Source organism: Salmo salar, chromosome 20 (assembly GCF_965601325.2).
Source record: "Salmo salar chromosome 20, fSalSal1, whole genome shotgun sequence".
NCBI classification, from domain to species: Eukaryota; Metazoa; Chordata; class Actinopteri; order Salmoniformes; family Salmonidae; genus Salmo; species Salmo salar.
In genome coordinates this window covers 9,656,164-9,671,404 of record NC_138310.1, presented here as the reverse complement: position 1 = coordinate 9,671,404, position 15,241 = coordinate 9,656,164, and the positions used below count along the sequence as shown (strand labels likewise).

Below are 15,241 nucleotides of genomic sequence, written 5' to 3'. Positions count from 1 at the left end.
GCTATGCCATCGGATGAACCATTAAACAGGCAAAGCATAAATACAGGACTAAAATCAAGCACCTTTGTTGTACATTATAAACGTTTATTTTTATCATTATAAGAGAATGTCATGATAATGTAATCACAGTTACAATGTGCATTCACTGAGATTACAGAATGCATCTTAAATAAAGAAAAAGCAGAGATTAAGGAGATACCACCTAGGGAACTGGACAATCATTTATTTTGTTTTGATGTTATCATGTAGAACCACAACTTATACAATATATTGGACGATTAACATTGATTCATTCTAAACTAGGATTATTTTCAAATCCACTTTCTAGAGGGAGCAACGTTTAAATAGCATGTAGTTTCAAATCACATCCGATTTGGGTCTCAAAAGTCTAGGATTACATAGATTATACTGAAGTTAAATGGTAAAATCTGATGTATATTTTTGGAGTATATACTGTATTTTCAGAGTAATTTACTATGAGTCAAAAGATCCCAATATGAATTTTTCCTCTAATGCAGTAAGATTATATCATGCTAGCCTATTTTAAAACTATTGTGACCTTACTGTCCCATTAATCAATTACATTTGACTTGTACATTTACTGGCTGACCATCAGTGGCTGACCATCAGTCTACTCAGTGACTGGCGTCTCAAGTGCTACTCCCATCAATCTCTCTGCGTCTTGGCTCAGGCTGTTAAGTGTGGAAGTCAGTAGGTATCAGAATGCAGCGAAGACAACCCACGCCATTAAATCATGCTTGCCTATATTAAAACCATTGTGAACTTAATGTCCCGTTGATCAATTACATTTGATTTGTACATTTATATTCAAGCTGCATAATTTAGTTATCTACTTTTAACTGTATTTCCTTGATTGCATTTCCTTGTTTGAAGATAGTGTTCAAGAAAGTGTTCAAGAAAGAATGCAAACACAGATCTAGATTGCAATTCAACCTTGAACATTATCTCACTCATTGGCCATCAGTGCCGTCATCAGAACATTGTGTCCATCATCAGCCAGCTCATTTAGACACTTCCTCAACATGTAGTAGGTTGTACTAAAGGAAATCCCTGCTGCAGCAATGCTGCCGAAAGCAGGAACGCTACTTAACAGGAACTCAGCCATCGTCACCGCTGTTAGAGCTGCACTTTGAAGCAACTTGACAATCACATCTTTGTTTATTTTTTTTTGGTTCAGAGGTGACTTGAGGACTGCTTTCAGCTCCTTCACCGACACATTCATTCTGTTAGCAAGGCTCTGCAGGGACTCATCATCAAGACCGAAAGCATGATAGTACCTCTGGATCTCAAATACCAATATGCTTACATCTACAGCAATGGAAAGGCCTGGCAAAGGTATTGCTGCCACAGTGCCAGATAAAATAGCTAGTCTCCACATGTTGGTTTTGAAAGCCTCCTTCTTCCTCTTGTTGATTTTCAGGGTTATATTAGGGATGGACAACAGTAGTACATGCCTCTTGTGGTCAGGAAGCTCTATCTCCATTGTCTCCTCCAGGTCAGGGAAATCGTAGAGACCTAAGTCAAAACCGGAGATGAGAAAGACCTTAGGAGAGCCCAGACCCTGATCCTCAAGCCCTGAGGAACAAAACAAAGTATAGTTAAATACAAACACAGTAACTAGAATATGAAAAAACAAATTCTGTTTGTATTTGTTTAGCAGTAGAACACATTAATATACAGTACCAGTCAAAAGATTGGACACACCTACTCATTCATTTTTATATTTTTTTTTCTACATTGTAGAACAATAGTGAATACATCAAAACTATGAAATAAGACATATGGAATCACATAGTAACCAAAAAAGTGTTAAACAAATCAAAATATATTTTCTATTTGAGATTCTTCAAAGTAGCCACCCTTTGCCTTGATGACAGCTTTGCACACTCTTGGCATTCTCTCAACCAGCTTCACCTGGAATCCTTTTCTTGAAGGAATTCCCACATATGCTGAGCACCTGTTGGATGCTTTTCCTTCACTCTGCAGTCCGACTCATCCCAAACCATCTCAATTTAGTTCAGTTCGGGTGATTTGTGGAGGCCAGGTCATCTAATGCAGCACTCCATCAAATCACATTTTATTAGACACATTTTTTTAGCAAGGCTCTGCAGGTGACACATTTTCACTGTCTTTTTACTGGTGATTTTATTTCTTTACTTACCTATTGTTCACCTAATACCTTTTTTGCACTATTGGTTAGAGCCTGTAAGTAAGCATTTCACTGTTGTATTCGGCGCACGTGACAAATAAACTTTGATTTGATTTCACATGCACCGAATACACCTTACAGTGAAATGCTTGGGACAGACCCCTTTTTTTAAATTTTTGCCTAAAATGACATACCCAAATCTAACTGCCTGTAGCTCAGGCCCTGAAGCAAGGATATGCATATTTTTGGTACCATTTGAAAGGAAACACTATGACGTTTGTGCAAATGTGAATTGAATGTAGGAGAATATAACACAATAGATCTGGTAGAAGAAAATACAAAGAAAAAAACGATAGTTTAAAATACATTTTATACTACCATCTTTGAAATGCAACAGAAAGGTCCCACATCAAGCCATCACTCTGTTTGTAATTCTGATGGTGTCCACAAGATGGCAGCAGTGTACGTGCAAAGTTTCAGACGGTTAACTTGAAGTATGAGCCAACTACATGACATTAAGTGTGAAGTCTTGAAGGAGACATTCACTTTCACATTACATTTTTCTGCTAGAATATCATCAAATCTATATACTTGGATTTTGACTTACCTTTTTCAGTATTAATAGCCATATTATAAGTTCAACATTTGCAATACACCCAGTTTTCATAACTTCATAACTCTCCATGTTCATATAATTTTTGTCCAAAAGGAAAAGGTTTTCTGTCACACAAGGTTAGCAGCTACATTTTGTGACAGGTACGGGGTTACCTGACACTGCCATAAAGCCCAGCTCATTGGCTATCTAGCTAGCTTTGTTTGACCCCGATTGGTGCTTGTTTGAGAAAGTTAGTCGATCAAGTGAAGACCGCCCGCGTCATTGGCATGCAATGGTGTCCTATAGGATGCAACTTGGTGTCCTATAGGATATACTACACCTCTAATGATGTAGTGAAGTCTGGTTACGTTCTAGGATCTCTGGGGAATACATACAAACGTGATTTGACTGGTTGAAACAACATTTAGGGTTAGATTTTCACAGATTCCTTTCTTTGCAAATTGAACGAGTGGAAATACAAAATTGATCGTGCATGCAACATGGACCTTTTTAGGATATGAAAAAGGATTTTATCTAACAAAATGACACTTCATGTTATCTCTGGGACCCTTTGGATGCTAAATCAGTGCAAGATTTCAGAATGTAAGTATACATTTCACCTTCAGAGGTGAATTTATCAAACCCATCACAGAGAAAAAAGTGTTTTGTTGTTAGGAGCTCTCTTCAAACAATAGCATGGCATTTTTTCACAGTAATAGCTACTGTAAATTGGACAGTGCAGTTATATTACAAATAATTTAAGCTTTCAGCCAATATAAGACACTTATGTACCGACATTTGTTGTTTCTCTAATATCTGCGATCGTGACACAAGGTCGCTGCATGTTTTACAACTGTCCCATTAACAGGATGCCTATCCCTAAGAAGATTTATGAGCCACTAACCGACAGTGCAGTTAAAAAAAACACGGCTAAGAATAAGAGGTAAAAGTAACAAGTAATTAAAGAGGAGCAGTAAAAAACTAACAATATATACAGGGGGGTGCCGGTACAGTGTCAATGTTCGGGGGAACAGGTTAGTTGAGGTAGTATGTACATGTACAGTTGAAGTCGGAAGTTTACATACACTTAGGTTGGAGTCATTACAACTCGTTTGTCAACCACTCCACAAATTTCTTGTTAACAAACTATAGTTTTGGCAAGTCGGTTAGGACATCTACTTTGTGCATGACATAAGGTAATTTCTCCAACAGTTGTTGACAGACAGATTATTTCACTTATAATTCACTGTATCACAAATTCCAGTGGGTCAGAAGTTTACATACACTAAGTTGACTGTGCCTTTAAACAGCTTGGAAAATTCCAGAAAATGATGACACGGCTTTAAAGGCTTCTGATAGGCCAAACCTCCAATTGGAGGTGTACCTGTGGATTTATTTCAAGGCCTACCTTCAAACTCAGTGCCTCTTTGCTTGACATCATGGGAAAATCAAAAACAATCAGCCAAGACCTCAGAAAAACAATTGTAGACCTCCACAAGTATGGCTCATCCTTGGGAGCAATTTCCAAATGCCTGAAAGTACCATGTTCATCTGTACAAACAATAGTACGCAATTATAAAGACCATGGGACCACGCAGCCGTCATACCGCTCAGGAAGGAGACGCATTCTGTCTCCTACAGATGAACGTACTTTGGTGCAAATCAATCCCAGAACAACAGCAAAGGACCTTGTGAAGATGCTGAAGGAAACAGGTTCAAAAGTATCTATATCCACAGTAAAACGAGTCCTATATCGACATAACCTGAAAGGCCGCTCATCAAGGAAGAAGCCACTGCTCCAAAACTGCCAACAAAAGGCAGACTACGGTTTGCAACTGCACATGGGGACAAAGATCATACTTTTTGGAGAAATGTCCTCTGGTCCTATGAAACAACAATAGAACTGTTTGGCCATAATGACCATTGTTATGTTTGGAGGAAAAAGCGGGAGGCATGCAAGCCGAAGAACACCATCCCAACCGTGAAGCACGGGGGAGGCAGCGTCATGTTGTGGGGGTGCTTTGCTGCAGGAGGGACTGATGCACTTCACAAAATAGATGGCATCATGAGGGAGGAAAATGATGTGGATATATTGAAGCATCATCTCAAGACATCAGTCAAGAAGTTAAAGCTTGGTCGCAAAAGGGTCTTCCAAGCATACTTCCAAAGTTTTGGCAAAATGACTTAAGGACAACAAAGTCAAGGTATTTGAGTGGCCATCACAAACCCCTGACCTCAATCCTATAGAAATGTGTGGGTTGAACTGAAAAAGTGTTTGCGAGCAAGGAGGCGTACAAACCTGACTCAGTTACACTGGCTCTGTCAGGAAGAATGGGCCAAAATACCCCCAACTGATTGTGGGAAGCTTGTGGAAAGCTACCCGAAACATTTGATCCAAGTTAAACAATTTAAAGGCAATGCTACCAAATACTAATTGAGTGTATGTAAACTTCTGGGAATGTGATGAAAGAAATAAAAGCTGAAATAAATCATTTTCTCTATTTTTCTGACATTTCATATTCTTAAAATAAAGTTGTGATCCTACCTGACCTAAGACAGGGAATTTTTACTAGGTTTATATGTCAGGAATTGTGAAAAACGGAGTTTAAATGAATTTGGCTAAGGTGTTTGTAAACTTCCAACTTCAACTGCATGTACAGTGCCTTGCGAAAGTATTCGGCCCCCTTGAACTTTTCGACCTTTTGCCACATTTCAGGCTTCAAACATAAAGATATAATACTGTAATTTTTTGTGAAGAATCAACAACAAGTGGGACACAATCATGAAGTGGAACGAAATTTATTGGCTATTTCAAACTTTTTTAACAAATAAAAAACTGAAAAATTGGGCGTGCAAAATTATTCAGCCCCCTTAAGTTAATACTTTGTAGCGCCACCTTTTGCTGCGATTACAGCTGTAAGTTGCCTGGGGTATGTCTCTATCAGTTTTGCACATCGAGAGACTGACATTTTTGCCCATTCCTCCTTGCAAAACAGCTCGAGCTCAGTGAGGTTGGATGGAGAGCGTTTGTGAACAGCAGTTTTCAGTTCTTTCCACAGATTCTCGATTGGATTCAGGTCTGGACTTTGACTTGGCCATTCTAACACCTGGATATGTTTATTTGTGAACCATTCCATTGTAGATTTTGCTTTATGTTTTGGATCATTGTCTTGTTGGAAGACAAATCTCCGTCCCAGTCTCAGGTCTTTTGCAGACTCCATCAGGTTTTCTTCCAGAATGGTTCTGTATTTGGCTCCATCCATCTTCCCATCAATTTTAACCATCTTCCCTGCCCCTGCTGAAGAAAAGCAGGCCCAAACCATGATGCTGCCACCACCATGTTTGACAGTGGGGATGAGGTGTTCAGGGTGATGAGCTGTGTTGCTTTTACGCCAAACATAACGTTTTGCATTGTTGCCAAATCCGGCTTTAAACTTCTCCACAACAGTATCTCGGACCTGTCTGGTGTGTTCCTTGTTCTTCATTATGCTCTCTGCGCTTTAAACGGACCTCTGAGACTATCACAGAGCAGGTGCATTTATACGGAGACTTGATTACACACAGGTGGATTCTATTTATCATCATTAGTCATTTAGGTCAACATTGGATCATTCAGAGATCCTCACTGAACATCTGGAGAGAGTTTGCTGCACTGAAAGTAAAGGGGCTGAATAATTTTGCACGGGCAATTTTTCCGTTTTTATTTGTTAAAAAAGTTTGAAATATCCAATAAATTTCGTTCCACTTCATAATTGTGTCCCACTTGTTGTTGATTCCTCACAAAACATTACAGTTTTATATCTTTATGTTTGATGCCTGAAATGTGGCAAAAGGTCAAAAAGTTCAAGGGGGCCGAATACTTTCGCAAGGCACTGTAGATTCAATTAAAGTGACTATTTATGGATGTTAACCTCTCTGGGCTAGGCGGGACGTAATCGTCCCACCTACGTAACAGCCAGTGTAATCCAGTGGCGCGATTTTCAAATACCTTAAAAATCCTATTACTTCAATTTCTCAAACATATGACTATTTTACAGCTATTTAAAGACAAGACTCTCGTTAATCTAACCACACTGTCCGATTTCAAAAAGGCTTTACAACGAAAGCAAAACATTCGATTATGTCAGCAGAGTACCCAGCCAGAAATAATCAGACACCCATTTTTCAAGCTAGCATATAATGTCACAAAAACCCAGAAGACAGCTAAATGCAGCACTAACCTTTGATGATCTTCATCAGATGACACACCTAGGACATTATGTTATACAATACATGCATGTTTTGTTCAATCAAGTTCATATTTATATCAAAAAATAGCTTTTTACATTAGCATGTGACGTTCAGAACTAGCATACCCCCCGCAAACTTCCGGGGAATTTACTAACAATTTACTAAATTACTCACGATAAACGTTCACAAAAAGCATAACAATTATTTTAAGAATTATAGATACAGAACTCCTCTATGCACTCGATATGTCCGATTTTAAAATAGCTTTTTGGTGAAAGCACATTTTGCAATATTCTAAGTACATAGCCCAGCCATCACGGGCTAGCTATTTAGACACCCGGCAAGTTTAGCCTTCACCAAAATCAGATTTACTATAACAAAAATTGTATTACCTTTGTTGTCTTTGTCAGAATGCACTCCCAGGACTTCTACTTCATTAACAAATGTTGGTTTGGTCCCAAATAATCCATCGTTATATCCAAATAGCGGCGTTTTGTTCGTGCGTTCCAGAAACTATCCGAAATGGTAAATCAGGGTCGCGCGCATGGCGCAATTCGTGACAAAAAAATTCTAAATATTCCATTACCGTACTTCGAAGCATGTCAACCGCTGTTTAAAATCAATTTTTATGCAATTTATCTCGTAAAAAAGCGATAATATTCCGACCGGGAATCTCCTTTTTCGGTAAACAGAGGAAAAAACACAAAGACGGGGGCTGCCTGTGCACGCGCCTAAGCCCACAGTCCCTTGATCGGCCACTTGAGAAAGGCGATAATGTGTTTCAGCCTGGGGCTGGAATGACGACATTCAGGTTTTTCCCGGGCTCTGAGAGCCTATTGGAGCCGTGGGAAGTGTCACGTTACCGCAGAGATCCTTTGTAATGGAATAAGATGTCAAAGAAAGACAATAAATGGTCAGACAGGCCACTTCCTGTAAAGGAATCTCTCAGGTTTTGACCTGCCATTTGAGTTCTGTTATACTCATAGACACCATTCAAACAGTTTTAGAAACTTTGGAGTGTTTTCTATCCAAAGTCAATAATTATATGCATATTCTAGTTACTGGGCAGGAGTAGTAACCAGATTAAATCGGGTACGTTTTTTATCCAGCCGTGTCAATACTGCCTCCTAGCCCTAACAGGTTAACAGAGAGTGGCTGTGTTTCGGAGAGTGTAGGGAGGGTAATGTGAATAGTCTGTGTAGCATTTTGACTAGATGTTCAGGAGTCTTATGGCTTGGGGGTAGATGCTGTTTAGAAGCCTCTTGGACCTAGACTTGGCGCTCCGGTACCGCTTGACGTGTGGTAGCAGAAAGAACAGTCTATGACTAGGGAGGCTGGAGTCTGACAATTTTCAGGGCCTTCCCCTGACACCACCTGGTATAGAGGTCCTGGATGGCAGGAAACTTGGAGCCAGTAATGTACTGGGCCATTCGCACTATCCTCTGTAGTGCCTTGTGGTCGGAGGCCAAGCAGTTGCCATACCAGGCAGTGATGCAACCAGTCAGGATGCTCTCAATGGTGCAGCTGTAGAACCTTTTGAGGATCTGAGGACCCATGAGAAATCGTTTCAGTCTCCTGAGGGGGAATAGGTTTTGTTGTGCCCGCTTCACGACTGTCATGGTGTGCTTGGACCATGTTAGTTTGTTGGTGATGTGGACCCCAAGGAACTTGAAGCTCTCAACTTGCTTCACTGCAGCCCTGTCGGTGTGAATGTAGGCGTGCTCAGTCCTCCACAATCATCTCCTTTGTCTTGATCACTTTGAGGGAGAGGTTGTTGTCCTGGCACAACACAGCGAGGTCTCTGACCTCCTCCCTATAGGCTGTCTCGTTGTTGTCGGTGATCAGGCCTACCACTGTTGTGTCATCTGCAAATGTAATGATGGTGTTGGAGTCGTGTCAGGCCGTGCAGTCTTGAGTGAACAGAGAGTACAGGATGGGGCTGATCACGCACCCCTGAGGGGAACGTGTGTTGAGGATCAGCGTGGCGGATGTGTTGTTACCTACCCTTACCACCTGAGGGCGGCCCGTCAGAAAGTCCAAGATCCAGTTGCAGAGGGAGATGTTTAGTCCCAGGGTCCTTAGCTTATTGATGAGCTTTGAGGTCACTGTGGTGCTGAATGCTGAGCTGTAGTCAATGAATAGCATTCTCACATAGGTGTTCCTTCTGTCCAGGTGGGAAAGGGCAGTGTGGAGTGCAATAGAGCCTGCATCATCTGTGGATCTGTTGGGGCTATTGTGCTTCCCTTTGAAGTCTGTAATGGTTTGCAGGCTTTGCCACATCTGACGAGTGTCAGAGCCGGTGTGATAAGACTCGATCTTAGTCCTGTATTGATGCTTTGCCTGTTTGATGGTTCATTGGATGGCATAGCGGGATTTCTTATAAGCTTCCAGGTTAGAGTCCCGCTCCTTGAAAGCGGCAGCTCTGGCCTTTAGCTCAGTGCGGATGCTGCCTGTAATCCATGATTTCTGGTTGGGGTATGTACGTACGGTCACTGTGGGGACGACGTCATCGATGTCCTTATTGATGAAGCCAATGACAGATGTGGTGTACTCCTCAATGCCATTGGAGGAATCCCTGAACAAAATCCAGTCTATGCTAACAAAACAGTACTGTAGCTTAGCATCTGCTTCATCTGACCACTTTTTTATTGATCTAGTCACTGAGGCTTCCTGCTTTCAATTTTGCTTGTAAGCAGGAATCAGGAGGACAGAATTATGGTCAGATTTGCCAAATGGAGGGCGAGGGAGAGCTTTGTATGCATCTCTGTGTGTGGAGTATAGGTGGTCCAGAGTTCTTTTCCCTCAGGTTGCACATTTAACATGTTGATATTAATTAGGTAAAACTGATTTAAGTTTAGCTGCATTAAAGTCCCCGGCTACTAGGAGCACCATCTATTGGTGAGCGTTTTCTTGTTTGCTTATGGCGGAATACAGCTCATTCAATGATTTCTTGGTGCCAGCCTCTGACTGTGGTTGTATATAAACAGCTACAAAGAATATAGATGAGAACTCTCTCGGTAGGTAATGTGGTCTGCAGCTTATCATGAGAAACTCTACCTCAGGCGAGCAATGGCTCGAGACATCCTTAGATATCGTGCACCAGCTGTTTACAAAAATACATAGACCGCCGCCCCTTGTCTTACCAGACGCTGCTGTTCTATCCTGCCGGAACATCGTATAACCAGCCAGCTGTATGTTGATATTGTCGTCGTTCAACCACGACTCCGGGAAGCATAAGATGTTACAGTTTAAATGTCCCGTTGGTAGGTTAATCTACCCAGTAACTCGTCCATTTTATTGTCCAATGGTTGCATGTTTGTGAGCAGAATTGGGGGGAGTGGGGGTTTATTTGATCACTGCCTACTCCTCAGAAGGCAGCCCGCCCTTCGGCCTCTTTTTCTCCGCCTCCTCTTCATGCAGATTACTGGGGTCGGGGCCTTTTCCCGAGGGAGCCGTACATCCTCCTCCTCAGGCTCGTCAGAGTCGTGAATGAAGAAAAAGGATTCTGCTAGTCCGTGGTGAGTAATCGCAGTCCTGATGTCTAGAAGTTATTTTCGGTCATAAGAGATGGTAGCGGCAACATTATGTACAAAAAAATAGTAAAAAAATAAGTTACAAACACAGATAAACAAACAAAAAAACACAATCGGTTGGGGGCACATACTGCCTTCTGCTCCGGCGTCATTTTAATTCACTCTCCTTCTTGGCAAATAGACAGCCTGGAGAAGTGTTAGGTCATTGTCCTGTTGAAAAACAAATGATAGTCCGACTAAGTGCAAACCAGATGGGTGGCATATTATTGCTGCAGAATACTGTGGTAGCCATGCTCGTTAATTTTGTTTGGGCTAGGGTCCTTTTTTCTCAATTTCCGCCTGACTGACGTGCCCAAAGTAAACTGCCTGTTGCTCAGGCCCTGAAGCCAGGAAATGCATATAATTGGTACCATTGGAACGACAACACTTTTAAGTTTGTAGAAGTGTTAAAATTATGTTGGAGACTTTAACAAAATAGATATGGTAGGAGAAAATCCAAAGAAAAGAGCCCATGTTCTTCCAATGAAACGTATAGTGAAAAAATGTAATCTAGCTCCCAGTATGCAATTCCTATGGCTTCCACTGGGTCTCAGTAGTCCTTGTTCAAGGTTTCAGGCTTGTTTCTTTCAAAACGAGTAAGACGTGAGTTTTACTACAGGAACCCCTGACTTGGACATTCGTGTATGCGCGAATGACGAAGAGGACACGCACCTGCTAATATCGTTTTCCTATTGAACATACTTCTTTCTGTATGAAATATTATAGTTTAATTACATTTTAGGGTAACTGAGGATTACATTGAAACGTTCTCTGACTTGTTGAAATAAAGTTTAGGGGTACAGTGCAGTTAGATTAACAAGAATTTAAGCTTTCAACCAATATAAGACACTTTCACCGGAGGTTGTCCGGCAAGCGGGATGCCTTGCCCAAAGAAGTTTTAAGTGTGCCTTGAATTCTAAATAAATCACAGACAGTGTCATCAGCACAGCACCTCCACACCATCACACCTCCTCCTCCATGCTTCATGGTGGGAATCACACATGTAGAAACCATCCCTTCACCTACTCTGCATTCCAAAAAGACACGGCGGTTGGAACCAAAAATCTCCAATTTGGACTCCAGAACAAAGGACAGATTTCCACCGGTCTAATGTCCATTGCTCGTGTTTCTTGGCCCAAGCAAGTCACTTCTTATTATTGGTGTCCTTTAGTAGTTGTTTCTTTGCAGCAATTCAACCATGAAGGCCTGATTCACGCAGTCTCCTCTGAACAGTTGATGTTGAGATGTGTCTGTTTCTTGAACTCTGTAAAGCATTTATTTGTGCATCAATTTCTGAGGCTGGTAACTCTAATGAACTTCTCTGCAGCAGAGGTAACTTGTCACGACTTCCGCCGAAGTCAGTCCCTCTCCTTGTTTGGGCGGTGTTCGGTGGTCTGTGTCACCGACCTTCTAGCCATCACTGATCCATTTTTCATTTTCCATTGGATTTTGTCTTTTCTTCCTTCACACCTGGTTCCAATCCCATCAATTACATGTTGTGTATTTAACCCTCTGCTTCCCCTCAAGTCCTTGTCGGAGATTGTTTTATTGTATGTTATGTGCAAGTCGTGTCGGTGTGCGACGGGTTTTGTACCTATTTATATTATTTTTTGTATATTTTGGTTTTTGGAGTTTTATGAGCACTTATTAACCTCTCTAGGGTATGTGGGACGAAATCGTCACACCTACTCAACAGCCAGTGGAATCCCGTGGCGCGTTATTCAAATACCTTAGAAATGCTATTACTTCAATTTCTCAAACATATGACTATTTTACACCATTTTAAAGACAAGACTCTCGTTAACCTGTTATGGATAGGAGGCAGTATTTTCACGGCCGGATAAAAAAAGAACCCGATTTAATCTGGTTATTACTACTGCCCAGAAACTAGAATATGCATATAATTATTAGCTTTGGATAGAAAACACCCTAAAGTTTCTAAAACTGTTTGAATGGTGTCTGTGAGTATAACAGAACTAATTTGGCAGGCCAAAACATGAGAAGATTCCTTACAGGAAGTGCCCTCTCTGACCATTTCTTGGCCTTCTACACTCTCTTTATTGAAAACTGAGGATCTCTGCTGTAACGTGACACTTCCTACGGCTCCCATAGGCTCTCAGAAGGCGGCAAAACGGTGAATGATGCCTTTGGAGCCCCTGGCTGAAAAACAGTAGCGCATTTGGATAGTGTTCGATCAGAGAACAATGAGACTGGAGGCGCGTGCACGAGGCAACACCATGTTTTTATTCTTTCGTGTTTGAACGAAAACAGGGTTGGAATATTATCGCTTTTTTACGAGAAAAATTGCATAAAAATTGATTTTAAACAGCGGTTGAAATGCTTCGAAGTACGGTAATGGAATATTTAGAAATGTTTTGTCACGAAACGCGTCGGGCGCATCACCCTTCGGATAGTGTCTTGAACGCACAAACAAAACAGAGGATATTTGAACATAACTATGGATCAGAAACTTTAGGGTGTTTTCTATCCAAAGCCAATAATTATATGCATATTCTAGTTTCTGGGCAGTAGTAATAACCAGATTAAATCGGGTACGTTTTTTTATCCGGCCGTGCAAATACTGCCCCCTACCCTAGAGAGGTTAAACGACTCAGTTTATACCAAGTTCGTTTTCCTGCGCCTGACTTCCCTGCCACCGACACACACCCATTACATAACTCTGGGTCTTCCTTTCCTGTGGCGGTTCCTTCCCTGTGGATCAGTTGGTAGAGCATGGTGTTTGCAACGCCAGCATGGTGTGTGCAATGGCAGGGTTGTGGGTTCGATTCCCACGGGGGGCCAGTACAAAAAACAAAACAAAAAAAATGCATGAAATGAAAATGAAATGTATGTATTCACTACTGTAAGTCGCTCTGGATAAGAGTGTCTGCTAAATGACTAAAATGTAAAAAGTAAATGTAAAGAGAGACAGTTTCATTATAGCGCTTGACGTTTTTTGCGACTGCACCTGAAGAAACTTTCAAAGTTCTTGAAATTTCCCGCATTGACCGACCATGTCTTAAAGTAATGATGGACTGTCATTTCTCTTTGCTTATTTGACCTGTCCTTGCCATAGTTGGTCTTGGTCTTTTACCAAATAGGGCAATCTTTTGTATACCACCCCTACCTTGTCACAACACAACTGATTGCTCAAACACATTAAGGAAAGAAATTCCACAAATATACATTTAACAAGGCACACCTGTTAGTTGAAATGCATTCCAGGTGACTACCTCATGAATCTGTTTGAGAGAATGCCAAGAGTGTGCAAAGCTGTCATCAAGGCAAAGGGTGGCTGCTTTGAAGAATTTCACATTGAAAATATATTTTGATTTAACACTTTTTTTGTTTACTATATGATTCCATAAGTGTTATTTCATAGTTTTGATGTCTTCACCATTATTCAACAACATGTAGAAAATAGTAAAAATAAAGAAAACCCCTTGAATATGTAGGTCTCCAAAATGTTTACTGGTACTGTACATAGTCAGTGTGTAGACAAACCTTTGATGCAGTATTGTCTGATTGTTTCCAGTGTCTTAGCCTTGTCAAACTTCTCTTTTCTCCCCTCAGCCCTAATGTCGTTATCAATCTTGGAGCGAACAAAGTAGAACTTCTTCTTCATCTTCTGGATCTCCTTGGCCAGAGAAATGTCATTGGCTCTGAATCGCTCTGATGAGACTATGATGAAGAAATCAAAGCGATCGAATTCAACTTTCTGAAGGTACTCTTCTGGTTTGAAGGTAGCGGTGCCAATACCAGGGAGATCCCAAACTTGCATATTTGGGTATTTTGGGTGGGGGTAAGCGTTTGCATCCATGGTGGTTTCCACCACACCAGTTGGAGCAGCGCCGTCATCATTATCCTTCATGCCTCTGAATGCATTGACAAAGGTAGATTTACCAGAGCCTGTCTCTCCTGTGACAGCAATATTCAGCTCCACATTATTAATCTCCTTCAAATAATCTTGAATTTTGCCTGCAGCTGTGGTCAAGTTGTTGTTCTTCAATGCTTCTTCAATCTCTCTTTGTACTAATGAAAGTTCTTTGTCATCAATATTCTCCATAATGCTATTCATGGCAATCGTATTTCCAATAAATGCAAGTGAATGTATGTTTGACAATGGTGAGACTAGGAACAACAGGATATGCCACAGTATATATATATGGTAATGCAGTCTTAGAACATGCCCACATGCCAACAAACACACACACACACACAAGTTAAATAACAAGTACACCATTAACTGGAAATGTGTATATGATCACATTTTATTTTGGCCTGCCTGGTAACATTACCTGGTGGAAAAATAGTTAGACCAATAAGAAAGAGTTCCAAACCTCTCTTCCAATAACAGCAAAGTTTGTTTTCCCCGCCCCACTCAGACCACTGTCGTGGAAATTCTAACCAGAAAGGAAGAGAAACTGCAGACTCTTCAAAACAACTTATTTTATTGTAAGATTTTCAAATCTGGAACAGTTAACAATCACTCAAAATGTGTAAATTTAAGAGCCCAATGAAATACAACCCCCTTTGGGTGGTGTGACAACCAATAGCTGTGAGGAAACATTGGGTGGTGACACGAATGTACAGAAACGGTTTCTAAAAGGAACCGAAACCGTAGACAAAGGGGAAGTGTTCTAGCAGAAAATGTCTCTCCCTCTGTGAGTGAGT

The 15,241-nt window shown here is 41.0% G+C and overlaps 1 protein-coding gene across 1 annotated transcript; it reads right to left on the bottom strand.

The window, feature by feature from the left end:
• Window positions 1-821: 821 nt before the first annotated feature.
• Window positions 822-14,747, bottom strand: LOC106580271 (interferon-inducible GTPase 5). Its single transcript, XM_014161092.3, has 2 exons — window positions 14,072-14,747; window positions 822-1,596 (listed from the first exon to the last, which is right to left on the bottom strand). The coding sequence occupies exons 1-2, from the start codon at window positions 14,643-14,645 to the stop codon at window positions 968-970; spliced, it is 1,203 nt and encodes a 400-aa protein (XP_014016567.3). The 5' UTR covers window positions 14,646-14,747; the 3' UTR covers window positions 822-967.
• Window positions 14,748-15,241: the final 494 nt, after the last annotated feature.